Raw genomic sequence first — 13,578 nt, forward strand, 5'->3', positions numbered from 1 at the left:
GTGCAAGTCTCCCAATTCCTGGTCTGTAAGAGACATTAGCAGGTATCAGTGGACATATTCTGCTTGCGTCGGCTGCTGAGGACAGTCACTGGGGACATAATGTGGAAGCCCGAGGTTCTCAATCTCATGATATAAATGTATTGAAATACTGAGATGCCAAAAAGGGGAATACATATGTTTCTTTTCACAGATGCTTAGAAGACAGGGCTAAATTTTTCATTTAGATGTTATGTGGTGCCTTCTTTTGTTCACCCTGTCAAGTGTAGTCTGGGGTGATAGGAGCCTCCAGCTGCAGGAGGCTAATCTGAGATAACTTTATTGAAGTAACATGGGGCCCCAGGAAAATGAGTCTTCCGGGTCTGCAGCTGTGCTGCAGAATTCATCCTGAAATGAGCAGTCGCATGCAGCCAAAGTCACTTCCAGAATCATGGAATGAATGGGCTTTTGGGAAAAGCTGGTCCTATCTTTTATTTTACAGGCTCAGCAAAGTTCAGTGATTTGGTTTGAGTCACACAGCATGAGGGTGGCAAAGATAGGGAAGTATTGAGATTTTTTGACTTGAGGATGGAACGTTTTCCCTAAGCCATACTGACCCTTTTTGCAAGCCCCAGTGTGAGGGTGTTTCTGATGGTTCCAGATGAAGGGAATTTCCATGCATGAAGGGAGGCAGGTCAAAGGCAGTGGGGGCTGCATCTGCCAAAGGCCCTGTGGCCTAGGAGAGCACATTGGAGGAGAAGCTGAAGCTCTCTGTCATGGTCTTGGAGTCACTTCGTGAAGAGCAGTTGGAGGTCAGGTCCAGGGACGAGGGTGTGGCCTTGGGGCCGTCCTCTGGCTCCTCCTCGTGGGCCCCCACCACTGTGGAGATGGTGGTCTCCAGGCGGCTGACTTTGTACACACTGCCCTGGGTCTGGAGATACCGGGTGGATTTCATTTCCAGCCCCTCATAGTCGCCGGCGCTGATGAAGGGGCAGCACCGGAAGGCATGCTTGAAGCCCAGACGGAACCTGGAGAGTGAGCAGATGAAGAGGTGATCCTTTGGGACGGCCTGCTCAGAGGGCTGCCCACCACTGCATCAGCTTGTTAACACATGGACATACCCAAGCGTGATTCTGTTATTGTTTTTAAAATTAAATGACAGCTGGAGATGCTGAGGCCAAAAAGGCTTAAGGGTCAGTCAACAAGGTCAAATCCAAGACTAGAAAAAAAATCCAATACTGGAACAATCTTTATGTGAAACACGTCTTTACTGGGGGTGGGCCTGAACTATGCTGTCTCCCCTTACATGGTGTCAGCAGACTTGGGTCAATTCTACCTCAACAAAACGCATTCACCGAGTGTTTACTATGTGCACAGAACTGTGCTAATTACTGGGAGGTAAAAACACACATCAAGATTCAGTCCTTCCCCTCGAGTAGCCTGTTAACTGAAGGAGAAGTCTCTGCCAGACATGTTCCTTCAGTGTGCCTCAGTTTCTCTGGTTGTTAAATAGGAAGAATTAACCTCTACTTAAAGGCATGCTGTTAGACTTAACCTAAAAAAAGTGTAGGCGGGTCATGAAACTCTTAGAAATAAGGGTGAATGTGTGAGTTAGACTAACAGAGACCCTTTGGACAAGTTGAAGAGAATGTCTTTCCCCAAATTCCTAGTACCTGAGTGTCTAATTCACAGAAGGCACCTTACAGGCTGAGGACTGATGGATATAAAGATGGTAACAAGCATTTTATTCCTCTCCCGCCTCCTTCCCCATCCAGAGGCTGGTGATGCTCTGGATGACAGACTGTGCTGCAGCCATTGTGTGTCCCTGCCTGCTTTTGGGAGCCCTCTGCACCCCATGGTGAATTCCCTACTGCTGACCTCCATTCTTGATGGGCTCTGCCTTCTCTTACTTCTCTGACATTGGCTTCTGCTGCAGGTTGGCTCTCCCCAACCCCTTCAACTAAGTGAGGACAGGAATCAGGCCTCTGGGGTCACAATTCCTTTTTGCCTTACCTTGTCCTGCTGGAACTGCTGCAAGAAAATGGATAAAGCTGCTCAGATCATAAGATGGAATGGGAAAAAGACAGTGAGAGATCAGAAAGGGCGAATATGCTCTGTGGGGGGATGAAATTCTCTTTCTGCATGCATAGCCCGCTGTGTACTGGATCCATAGAGCAGAGTGAACAAACTCACAGGCCATGGCCTGGAGCCTGGATCCAGCTTGCAGACCTGCCTTACATGCATTAACCACAGAAGTTTTTAATTCCTCCACTAGTTGCCAGTATTTATAAATCAGAAGACTTTGGACAATAATATGGATTTCTGGTTCCCCTTGGAAAAGAAAAAAAGAAAATCTGTCCACTCCGGGCTCCCATTCCTGGATGGTGATAATCAGCCAGGCTGAGTTGTGTGATGACAAGTTAGCTGCAGTCCCCACTTGTCCCTCTTGTCTCACAGCTGGGTTTACTCATTTAGGATGGACGCTTGGCCATTGTGTATGTAGATGGTCTTGTGGTCCCTGGAGAGCTCATGGGGTTGGGATCCTCACCTGTCATTGAGGCAGCAGTAGATGATGGGGTTGTACATAGTGGAGCTCATGGCCAGCCACATGATGGCCAGGTACACCTGCTGGATAAACTTCTTCAGGTAGAGATCCGGGTTGATGTAGGGCAGGAGGAAGAAGATGTGGAAGGGCAGCCAGCAGATGGCGAAGGTGCACACCACGACGATCATCATTTTGACCACCTGGCAAGAGGCTGAGACAGGTGAGACCACCAGCACATCCCCCTCTCTCATGGCTGCTTCCTCTCTCCTCCCACGCCCTCACTGTGCACAGTATGGGATGAAGCGGGAAGTATTTAAAAGAAACCCCTTCAAGGAGGAGAAAGGATCCTTACTATGTGGTGCTACAGGACTTTGGTTATGTCAGCTGTTCTCAGAGTGTGGTCCCAGAACCAGCATCATCACCATCCCCTCGGAACTTGTTAGAAATGCAAATTCTTGGACCCTATTTCAGACTTACTGAATCAGAAACTCTGGGGATAGGACCCCAAATTCTGAGTGTGACAAACCCTTCAGATGATTCTGATGCATGCTCACATTTGGGGACTACTGTGTTACATTATTCTTCATGACTGGAGGAACCCAGGGAGACAAATTAACCAGCAAAGGTAAAAGGGTGTTCAGGATGAAAAGGCCTGGAGCAGCAGGCTGGGTGGGCGGGCACAGCAGAATAGGTGGGACAAGGGGAGACGTAGTGAGCTAGGACAAGCTGCTTGGTTTGGAGACTGAGGGGGAGGGAAGGAGAAGGAAAAAGATTTGACTAGCTGCAATCAGAGAGTGCCAGATGTTTAAAAGCAATTTAAAAGGTTTTGTGAATACTGGATACTATGATCTGAATGTTTGTGTCGCTTCAAATTTATATGTTGAAATCCTAACCCCTAAGGTGATGGTATTAGGAGGTGGCCTTTGGGAACTAATTAGGTCTTCAGGTCAGAGCCCTCATCAATTAAATTAGTGCCCTTATAAAATAGGCCTGAGAAAGACCCCTCACCCCTTCCACCATCTGAGGACTTAGAAAGTGCCATCCATGAACCAGGAAGCAGGCCCTCCTGAAACACCTAATCTGTCTGTGCTTTGATCTTGGGCCTTCTAGCCACTAGAGCTGTGAGAAATCAATTTCTATTTTTTTATAAGCTCCCAGTCAAAGGCATTTTGTTACAGCAGCCCAAATGGACTAAGACACCATGCGATGTAACCCCTTCCCAAGACATCTTTAGCAAAGAACTCTATAGCATTCATACAATGCTATGCAGAGAAGTACCAACAGAGAATACTATGCAAAGAAGTACCAAAGAAAAAAAAAGGAATGAGAAAGCTCTTTATATACTGATTTTCAAAGATCTTGTCAATTTTAAGTGAAATAAGTGAGAACAGTGTGTATTTACTATTTGTGTAAAAAAGAAGAGAAAATAATATATATTTACTTATTTATAAGTGCCAATAGCTAGAAGGGTTAAGAAACAGATGGTTACCATTGTATGCATATCTGTGTGTGTGTGTGCAAGCTTGGGACCTGGGTAGATGACAGATCTAGAAGGCAGAGAGGCTTTCCATGACAATAATTAAATTTTTTTTAATGTTTCATTTTGAACTAATCGAAGGCCCTCGAGAAGTTGCAAAAGTGGTGCAAAGCAGTTCCAGGTACTCTTCACCTAGCCTCCTCCAGTGATATCATCTTACATAGCCATACCACGTTATCAAAACCAGGACACTGACCATTCATCAAACTACTGACTATATGTGGGGTTTTGCCAGTTTTTACATGCACTGTATTTTTGGCGTATAGATTTATGAAACTTCATCACAGGTATAGATGAAAACACCTAGGCTGGGAGCGGTGGCTCACGCCTGTAATCCCAGCACTTTGGGAGGCCGAGGCGGGCAGATCACGAGGTCAGGAGATCGAGACCATCCTGGCTAATACGGTGAAACCCTGTCTCTGCTAAAAATACAAAAAATTAGCCAGGCGAGGTGGCACACGCCTGTAGTCCCAGCTACTCGGGAGGCTGAGGCAGGAGAATGGCGTGAACCCAGGAGGCAGAGCTTGCAGTGAGCCGAGATCGTGCCCATTGCACTCCAGCCTGGGCGACAGAGCGAGACTCTGTCTCAAAAAAAAAAAAAAAAAAAAAAAAGAAAACACCACCACAGTCAGGATACAGAGCTGCTCCATCACTGCAAAGAAACTCACTCACGCACTCGCTTTGTAGGCCACTCCTCCCAAGCCCCCCCAAACACTGACTCCTGGAAACCCCTGATCCGTTCTTCATCACTATAATTTTGTTCCTTTGAATGCTTTTTAATGTTTGAACCACGTGAATGTATTATCTTGTCAAACTTTAAATAAATAACAAGAAGAGGACCAAATCGCTCTTCACTGATTTTTTATTTAAGTGTGTGTGTGTGTGTGTGTGTGTGTGTGTTTTAATGGATCAAGAGGTTGCAATTACTCTTTAAGAGCAAGCGAAGTGGCTCATGCCTGTCCAGCCAGATCTAGGTTCCAAAGACACTGAAGAAAGATTCCTCTCCTCCTCTCTGTTGCTCCCCATACCTAGGGATATTTTGTGCTTGCTGCCGCTGGGGCTCACAAGTGTGCCATCCCTTCTCCACAGCCTGTTGTCTGTGCCAGGGTGGGTTAGTTCTGCCTGCCTCCTGCTCACCTTGCGCTTGGCAGAGACTTGCTCATGGTAGCGGTCAGAGGAGTCCCCGGGGATCTCACTGGCCCATAGTGTGATTCCCACTACGGTGTATGCATAGCCAATCACCAGCAGGGGGAGGAAGTAGATCAGCACAGTCACACAGATGTGGTACCTACAGCAAGGTAAACAGGAAAGGTCAGTATGAGATACTTATTATTTTAGGTTTTTTCTTTTTGTTATTGTTATCGCAGGGGCAGTCAAGCCTTGGCAGCTACCTTTCTCAGCATTTGCCATTAATAAGCTTGGTCTATAAAGCCCACTCCAGGGAGACTTGTCACCTGCGTAGGGTGAATAGGTGATACTAATGAATACACTACAGAAAACAAATATTTTCAATTTATGTTTTTCTTGTGGACTTTTTCCATAATGAATACTCCTGTTCAGATTGAAAAAAAGAGAAAACATTGATGACAGGGCACTGAATCTGTTGTATACCCACAGCAATTTCAGTTGATGATCAGTTCAATATCACTTGCCCCCGACCACGCCCCCCCCAGAAAAGAACGCAAACTCAGGCTACATTAATAGAAGTACAGTCTCTGAATGAAGGAGGTAATTATACCACTCAATTCATACCTGCCAGACTACACTTATGCTCAATTTAGTGCAGGGTTGTAGACCAACTAGTACATTCAGTTGAGAACTACCATGATGGTTGATAAGGCCCAGTTCATGCTATGTGATAAGTGGATTTATCGGTATCAGAATAATTAGCCTGAATGAGAGAGATAAGACTAATCCTAGAACTCAGATTAGTAAGTGGGTGAAAGCCACATAGCATAAGCCATTTCTAAGCCTGGGCTTTGAGAATATATCTTCAGATAGAAGCTGCCTGGGTGCCTGAATTACCCTTTGGAGGACAGGTGCCAATTGACTCACATTTGACTGGGACATGAGCAAGAAACAAACCTTTGTGGTGTTAAGCCACTGAGATGTTGCGGTTTGTTACAGCAGCACAATTTATCCTTTTCTGGTAAAAGGAAGTCTCCTTTTAAGTAGAAGACTTAAATAAAGTTTTTGAATTTTGGGAAAATATATTTTTCATGGGGTTTGGGGGTCCTTGGTTTGTCTGGTTAGTTACAGCCCTTTTCTTAGATGTGAGTATAATGGAGATACTCAGAATTCCTAATAATAATAATAATACTACTAGGAAGAACAGCTAATATTTGGGGGCACTTACTCCAGATCACTGTGCTAATAATAATGCTAATGATAGTATTAATAGCAGAAATGGTAGTTAAATTTGAGTGTTGATGAAAAGCACAAAGCCAAGCATTTTACTAGCATTATCTTATTTAATCCTTAAGCAAATGATTGGGTAGGTACTATCAATCCCATTTGGTAGATGAGGAAACCAAATTTAGAATTTAATTAATTTTCCCAAATTCACAGCTGGTAAAGGGAGGAACTGAGATTAGAATTCAGGTCTGTGATGTCAGAAAACCAGCCTCTTGTCAATGGAGAAAAGCCACCCAATGATTTTTTTCTTCCACTCTGTTTACCATTCATGCTTATTTTATGCAATGATTTTCTTCCAATGAGGAAAACCCACTTATTCACTCAATTTCTCCTTTGTAGATACTCAGTTTCCTTTTAATCACTTCTTTGTAAAGCCTCACAGTTTTTGCTACTTATTCAGTCACTCTGCATGTCAAATTTGCATTTGAAGATACTCGAAGAGTGCTTAAGTGACCAATCACAGATTGCACCAAGCAGGGTGTGAGTGCATGTGTTCTGCGCAGACAGGCTGCTCCAGTCTCACCTGGCTTTCAAAACCCTCTGAATTGTCGCCTCCTGTGGGAACCTCAGGGCTTTCCAGCCACTATGGCAGGGACTGCATATTGTGTTTCCTAGCTGATCTCAGTCCCTCCTGGTTGCTGTAATGGCATTGCTTGTAAGCAAAATGTTTGGAGACTACAGGGGCAGGGAGAACCTGAAAACCTCCAAATTGCACTGACTTCTCCTACCTGAAAGAACAGCCCCGCCTCATGCGGACAAATAGTTCGTGACCAAAACATGTTAGCTGAGCTTTGCTGAGACATTGCTACAGGGCACTGAGTGAGACTGGGTCGGAGTGTGATGGGGGGGACACTATGGTTAACTCGCTGACGCTCCTTACCCCGGACCAGTGGCCCTCAAACTCGAGTGGGCTTCAGTATCACCTGGAGGGCTTCTACAACCCCACAGGGCTGGGTCCCACCCAGAGTTTCTGACTCAGCAGGGCTGGGGTGGGCCTGAGAATTTGCATTTCTAACAAGTTCTCAAGAGATGCTGATGTTGCTCTTTGTGGTTCAGACTTTGAGAAACATTGTCTTAGGCCAATGGTTCTCAACCCCAAATGCACAAGAGAATCACCAGGGAAACTTTTAACATGATCAGTGCCCAAAGGTATTCATTCAATTGGCTTGGGGGTGGGAACAGGAAATTACATTTTAGAAACTTCCCCCAAGTTATTGTAATAGACAGCTAGCACTGAGAACTCTTTCAGACCTTAGGTATGCAAGTCTATTGGGACTCCATTGTTGTCCGTGATTTAATGACTTTATTAAAGTGTGTAATAACTGTGTTTTCTGGTTCTGTATCTGATGCTTTGGCATCTGGGTCCCTGCAGCTCAGGGAGGGACTGACTGTTTCAGGCAGAGCTAATTCCTTTGGAAAACAAACAACTTTCCACTTGGATGCCTTTCACATGCAAACTAACCGAAACAAAGCCATACTTCCACTTGCTTGCTTTCTTGGGCTCTTACAGGGTAGGACACTATTTTCCTGCCCTAATCACCCAAAGGCAGGCATCAGAAAACTAGGGGCAGCTCCTACACCCCGGAGCCTGCTGAAGTTATTCAAACCAGCCAATCTTAAACCTGTTTACCTGGCCTTGCCTGCTCCTTCCTGAGAAAACCCCAATAAAGGCTTTCCTGTGTGGCTTGGCTTGGTGTGGGGCCGTGGCCCTTCAGCTTGGGAACTGTGAGTAATAAAGTGTCTTTCAGTGGCAACCATGTCCTGATCTGCTGGCCGCACCATACCTGAATACAAAATACAATCTGCTCTTTCCCTTTGTGAAATCACAGATCCGATCATTATGAACATGCAAAGATAAATACATAAACATAATTTATCAGCCTTTAAAAAATCCATCCCTTTTTAAAGAAGCAAAAGTAATTGTTAATTTATGTGAAAACAACAAAAAATATGGGCTTAATTTCAGCTAAAAGGTGTTACAGTCAGGAGCATTGGTTTTTCCATGTTCCTGTAGGGATAATTAAATACAACATAGAAATAGGATACAGCAATTCTATTTTTAGGTGTAGACACCAAAAATTGAAAGCCAGGACTCAAACAGACATTGTTTGAATCTGCACACAACATCATTCACAACAGCTAAAAGGTGGAAACAACCCAAATGCCCACCAATAGATGAATGGACAAACAAAATGTGGCTTATACATGCAATGGAATATCATTTTGTCAGGCCTCTGAGCCCAAGCTAAGCCATCATATCGCCTGTGACCTGCACGTATACAGCCAGATGGCCTGAAGTAACCGAAGAATCACAAAAGTGAAAATGGCCTGTTCCTGCCTTAACTGATGACATTACCTTGTGAAATTCCTTCTCCTGGCTCATCCTGGCTCAAAAGTTCCCCTACTGAGCACCTTGTGTCCCCCGCCCCTGCCTGCCAGAGAACAACCCCCTTTGACTGTAATTTTCCTCTACCTATCCAAATCCTATAAAATGGCCCCACCCTTATCTCCCTTCACTGACTCTTTTCGGACTCAGCCCGCCTGCACCCAGGTGAAATAAATGCTCACACAAAGCCTGTTTGGTGGACTCTTCACACGGGCAAGAGTGAAAACATTCAACTTTAAAAAAGAAGGACGTTGGCCGGGCGCAGTGGCTCACGCTTGTAATCCCAGCACTTTGGGAGGCCGAGGCGGGCGGATCACGAGGTCAGGAGATCGAGACCACGGTGAAACCCCGTCTCTACTAAAAAATACAAAAAATTAGCCGGGCGTGGTGGCGGGCGCCTGTAGTCCCAGCTACTCGGAGAGGCTGAGGCAGGAGAATGGCGTGAACCCGGGAGGCGGAGCTTGCAGTGAGCCGAGATTGCGCCACTGCACTCCAGCCTGGGCGACAGAGCGAGACTCCGTCTCAAAAAGAAAAAAAAAAAAAAAAAGAAGGACGTTATGACATGTGCGACAACATGGATAAAGCCTGCAAACATTCTGCTAACTGAATAAGCCAGACACAAAAGGATAAGCATTGCAGGATTCCATTTATGTGATCTATATAGAATAGGCAAATTCATGGAGACAGAAAGTAGATGAGAGGTTTACCAGGAGTTGGAGGGAGGAGAAGAGAGTTACTGTCTAATGGGTACAGAATCTGTTTGAGATAAAGATGTGGATGATTTTGTTTAGGGGTGGGTGGGTAGAAAATTTCAGCTGTTACAGAAAGGTTGAAATAAAGAAGTAGCTCTGGAAATGGATGGTGGTGATGGTTGTACAACATTGTGAATTTATTTAATGTCACTGAATTGTACACTATAAAACGGCAAATTTTATTATACATATTTTATCACAATAAAATTTAGTAATAAATTATGTAAGAAAAATTGAGCTAAGCTGACATTCTAGGTTCCCAGATTCGCAGTCTTTTGCTCCCCCCAGGCACTTGACAACTACACCCTTCCCGTGCCACATCCCCACCGAAAAATAAAAGGCAGATTTGATCCTTGGATGAGATAAAAGTTTAAACACATCCTTCTAAATATTGCTCAGATAAACCCCATTTACACAGAAATTACAAATGCTCAATCCAAGCAGTGTCCAACTTATCAAAAATTATAAATGAAGGTAGGTCAAATCAATGAAATTCCATTATTAGAAAACATAAAATTAAATACTTTTTTCACCTTGAGGTCTTTTTAGAAAAGTATTTTTTTAACTATATCTTGTAGTTAGCTGGAGATATGTCTATTTATATGTATGTATTTGTTAAAATCATTATTTTAAAGAGTTGGTCGATGAGCCAGCACAATCTTATTTTGTGTGGCTCTATGCTTGCTTAGGCTTTCATTCTGCTATTTCCTAGGTTTCTGCCAGTTAGGATTTTATCAGCTCTCAGAATTAATATCTGCCTTGGGAGAAGAGATCTGGGGTTAAGGATGCACTATAAGTGAACATAACAGCAACAGCAAGAGACAGCAACAGAAGAGACTGGCTGGCCCGCACCTGGTGAGATATGTGCTGGGTTGTCATAGACATGAGAGAACCCAGCACCATGATTTTGATCATTAAATCCTGCTGATGGACTTATCGGAACTTTCAGAAGGAAGGGTCAAGCAACAGCTTCATGCCTTTGTTCATCCCTGTAAGCGGTGAATGAGGCTTGACACATTTTACAGGATAAGCTTGCTGAATGCAGACCATGTAGCCTCAAATCCTGCAGATTCCCTTGTCCTTAATGCCATAATATCTTGGTGCTCGTTAATCTAGGTTTCCTTATATCTCACTAGTGGGATCGTTGTTGAAAGCAAGAACAGTTTCAGTTTCTGAAATAATCCTCAGCATTTGAAATCAAGGTTGATAGGCTTATTAAATAATAACTAGGTGTCTTCATAATGTACTTGGTGGAGACTCTGGGTGCCTTAAGGTAGGGGAAGAAGGCGGCCAAGGGGGCACAGCTCTGGGTTCTCCATTTTTATTCTAATTAGATAACTCTGCTTTGCTGGGTTTACATATCGGCTTTCTGTGGATGATATTTTTTTGGGGGTGGGTGGGTAGAAAATTTCAGCTTTTACAGAAAGGTCGAAGAACATTGACATAATCCCAACCCCAATCCAGTGCATTACCATTCTTTGCAATATCCATACCACATAATCATCCAGAATCTTCTTGAATACCCCTTGTGACATGCCGCTCACTAATTCTAAAGCTGAGCTACATCAGCGACCCTTGGAAGCTTATTACAGATGCAGACTCTCAGGCTCCACCCCAGAGGGACAAAATCAGAATATGCATTTTAACAAGACTACCCAGTAATTCCTGTGTATGTTCAACTTCGAAGCACACAGCTCTTGGTCTTGGTTGCACATTGGAATTGTCTAGGGAGCCTTGAAAAATTCCAATGTGTAGATCCCACTCTAGAGCTTCTGATTTAATTGGCCTGCAGTGCAGCTTTGGGCACCAGAGATCTAGGAGCTCCCCAGGTGATACTCCTGTGCAGCTGGGGCTGAGAATCACTGGCATTGAGACTTCTGATGCTGGTAGCTGCGACTGATGCAGTTCCTTCTTAAACCCAGTGAAAAACCTGTGGTCACGTAGCTTTCACACTTTATCCTATGTCACAAGCAAACCTGAATCTGCAAACCTCCTGGGATGGTCCTGCAAATGCAAGGTGACCCTGAACCTGCTGTTCCCCAGAGTCCCCTTTTCATGGAGGGCGTTTGAGGCCATCTCTCATTTGATACAAGCTGAGCAGCCTCGTTCCTCCTGCTCTTCCTCAAATGTCCCTCAGACTCTCTATCCTTCTCACAGCATGGTGCTAGATGCTTGACTTTTTACTTCCTGGAAAAAAAATTTCAGGTCCATGTGGCTTCTTGATAGTAAAAGAAAGCAATACTCATGTATTTATTGGTTCACTCACATCTGGATGTTAGAGCCAAATTCCAAAGACCTTTGAAAGTTCTCTTGCAGGCAGGCAAAAATTGCAACTGGTTAATCGATAAATTCAGCAAAGATTTATTCAGCACCTGTTCTACATCTGGTCCTGTGCTAGGGGCTGGGGACACTGAGGAGAGTCCTAGTTGTTGTTTTCTTCTTCCGGAGCTCACAGTCTGCAGGGGAGTAGTGCCAAAGAGTGTGCCATGGGAAGTGGCTGACAGTGGTTACCTCTTCAAGGGGAGTGGAGACATTAAGGAGGGGCATGAGTGAGCCTTTTTCAAATACAGATACAACGTAAAAATTAAAAATAAGCCTAAATACAATGGTCCAGTGTTTTGTGCATGTGCGTAAGTGCATAATGCATTGGTGAGATATTCAACCAAGCTGGTCAGGGAAGCTTCCTGGAGGAGGAATAGCATGGCTAAACCCTGATATACAAGTAGGAGGTAGGCAGGTGAGGTGGACACTATAGGGAGGGGAGGGAGCAAGTGCAAAGGCATGGGGGAAGAGCCTGGCATGAGGCAGGTACTAAGATGCCATTAGAATTGAACAGGACATGGCTGTGTGAGGAAGTGCCATGAGACTTGGCTGGAAAGGAAGACAGAAGCAAATCACGAAGGGCCTTTTATGACAGGCTGGAGAGTTGTGATTTATTTTGAAGTTGGTGGAAAACCATGAGGTGGTTTTAAACAGAGAATGAACATGGTCAGATACTTGTGCTCTGAGAATAGTGGAGCAGGGATGGAGGTGGAAAAGCCCGGAGGCAGTGAGCCTTTGGGGTGCTCTGCAGACCTGGCAGGAAATGGCACTGGCCTGAGGGAGGGCTGTGGCAGGATGGATGCATGATATGAGGGAGAGATTCAGGAAGCACTGTGGCTTGGGGGAAGAGCTGGTGGACTTGGCTGTGGATGGCAGAATTTACCTGAATTTCTGGCCTGGGTGAATGGGGGAGTGAAGGTGACTGTCACTAGTGTGCGGACCCAGGGAAGAGGAACAGGCTTGTTGGGGGAAGTTGGTAGATTGCCTTTTGGATATGTTGACTTTGAGGGCCAGCAGTTAGATGTCTGTATCTGGATTTGGGCTGATATTGGATTTGGGAGTCCTCATGTGTCCAAAAACCATAAGAAGACAAGCGGATGCAAGATGGCCATGAGAAGAGAGGAGGTCCACATCTGGGGGTTGGGGGCAACTCCAGGGGAGAGGCTGGAGGGGAGAGGGAGGGGCAGGAGGGAGAGAGACTCCAGGGGTGGGTAGAGCCTGCCTCTGAGGGGAGGGAGGATGAAGGTGGGAACTTGCTCTCTGCTTTGGACATCAGAGACCCAGGGCAGATTCAATTTTAGTGGCATCGTCAGAGAAGGTGATGATGGACCAGGTGAGTCAAGTGGGAAGTGAGGAAGTGGAAGCAGTAGGTGTAGACTCCATTCTTAATACACTTGGCCATGAAAGGGAGGGGAGAGAGCAGTCGTTAAATGGGGCCAAGGGCCGAAGGAAGCTGTCTGTGTGTTTGGTTGAAAGAATAGGGGATATGAAGCCCTCTGTACCTCTCTGACACATCACCCAGTCTACCCTGGGTTATAGTGACACGAGTACATGTCCCATCTTTCTGCAGAGACAGGCCAGGACCAAGCCTCCATCAACTGCACCCAAACACAAGCTCTGGGCAGGAATGTCCCAGAGTTGCCCT

At 45.2% G+C, this 13,578-nt stretch overlaps 1 protein-coding gene across 2 annotated transcripts in view; it reads right to left on the reverse strand.

Annotated features, from left to right (window-relative positions):
• Positions 1-368: 368 nt before the first annotated feature.
• The window catches only part of TACR1 (tachykinin receptor 1), a 161,148-nt gene continuing 147,938 nt past the window's right edge, over positions 369-13,578 (reverse strand). For both annotated transcript variants that reach the window (XM_030827826.1, XM_030827825.1), the window contains 3 exons: positions 5,196-5,346; positions 2,525-2,721; positions 369-1,004 (listed from right to left, as the gene is read on the reverse strand). In XM_030827826.1, the coding sequence (XP_030683686.1) occupies positions 713-1,004; positions 2,525-2,721; positions 5,196-5,346 (640 nt within the window). In that variant the 3' untranslated portion in view covers positions 369-712. The remainder of the gene's footprint in view (positions 1,005-2,524; positions 2,722-5,195; positions 5,347-13,578) is intronic.

The sequence above is a fragment of the Nomascus leucogenys genome, chromosome 14 (assembly GCF_006542625.1).
Source record: "Nomascus leucogenys isolate Asia chromosome 14, Asia_NLE_v1, whole genome shotgun sequence".
NCBI lineage: Eukaryota > Metazoa > Chordata > Mammalia > Primates > Hylobatidae > Nomascus > Nomascus leucogenys.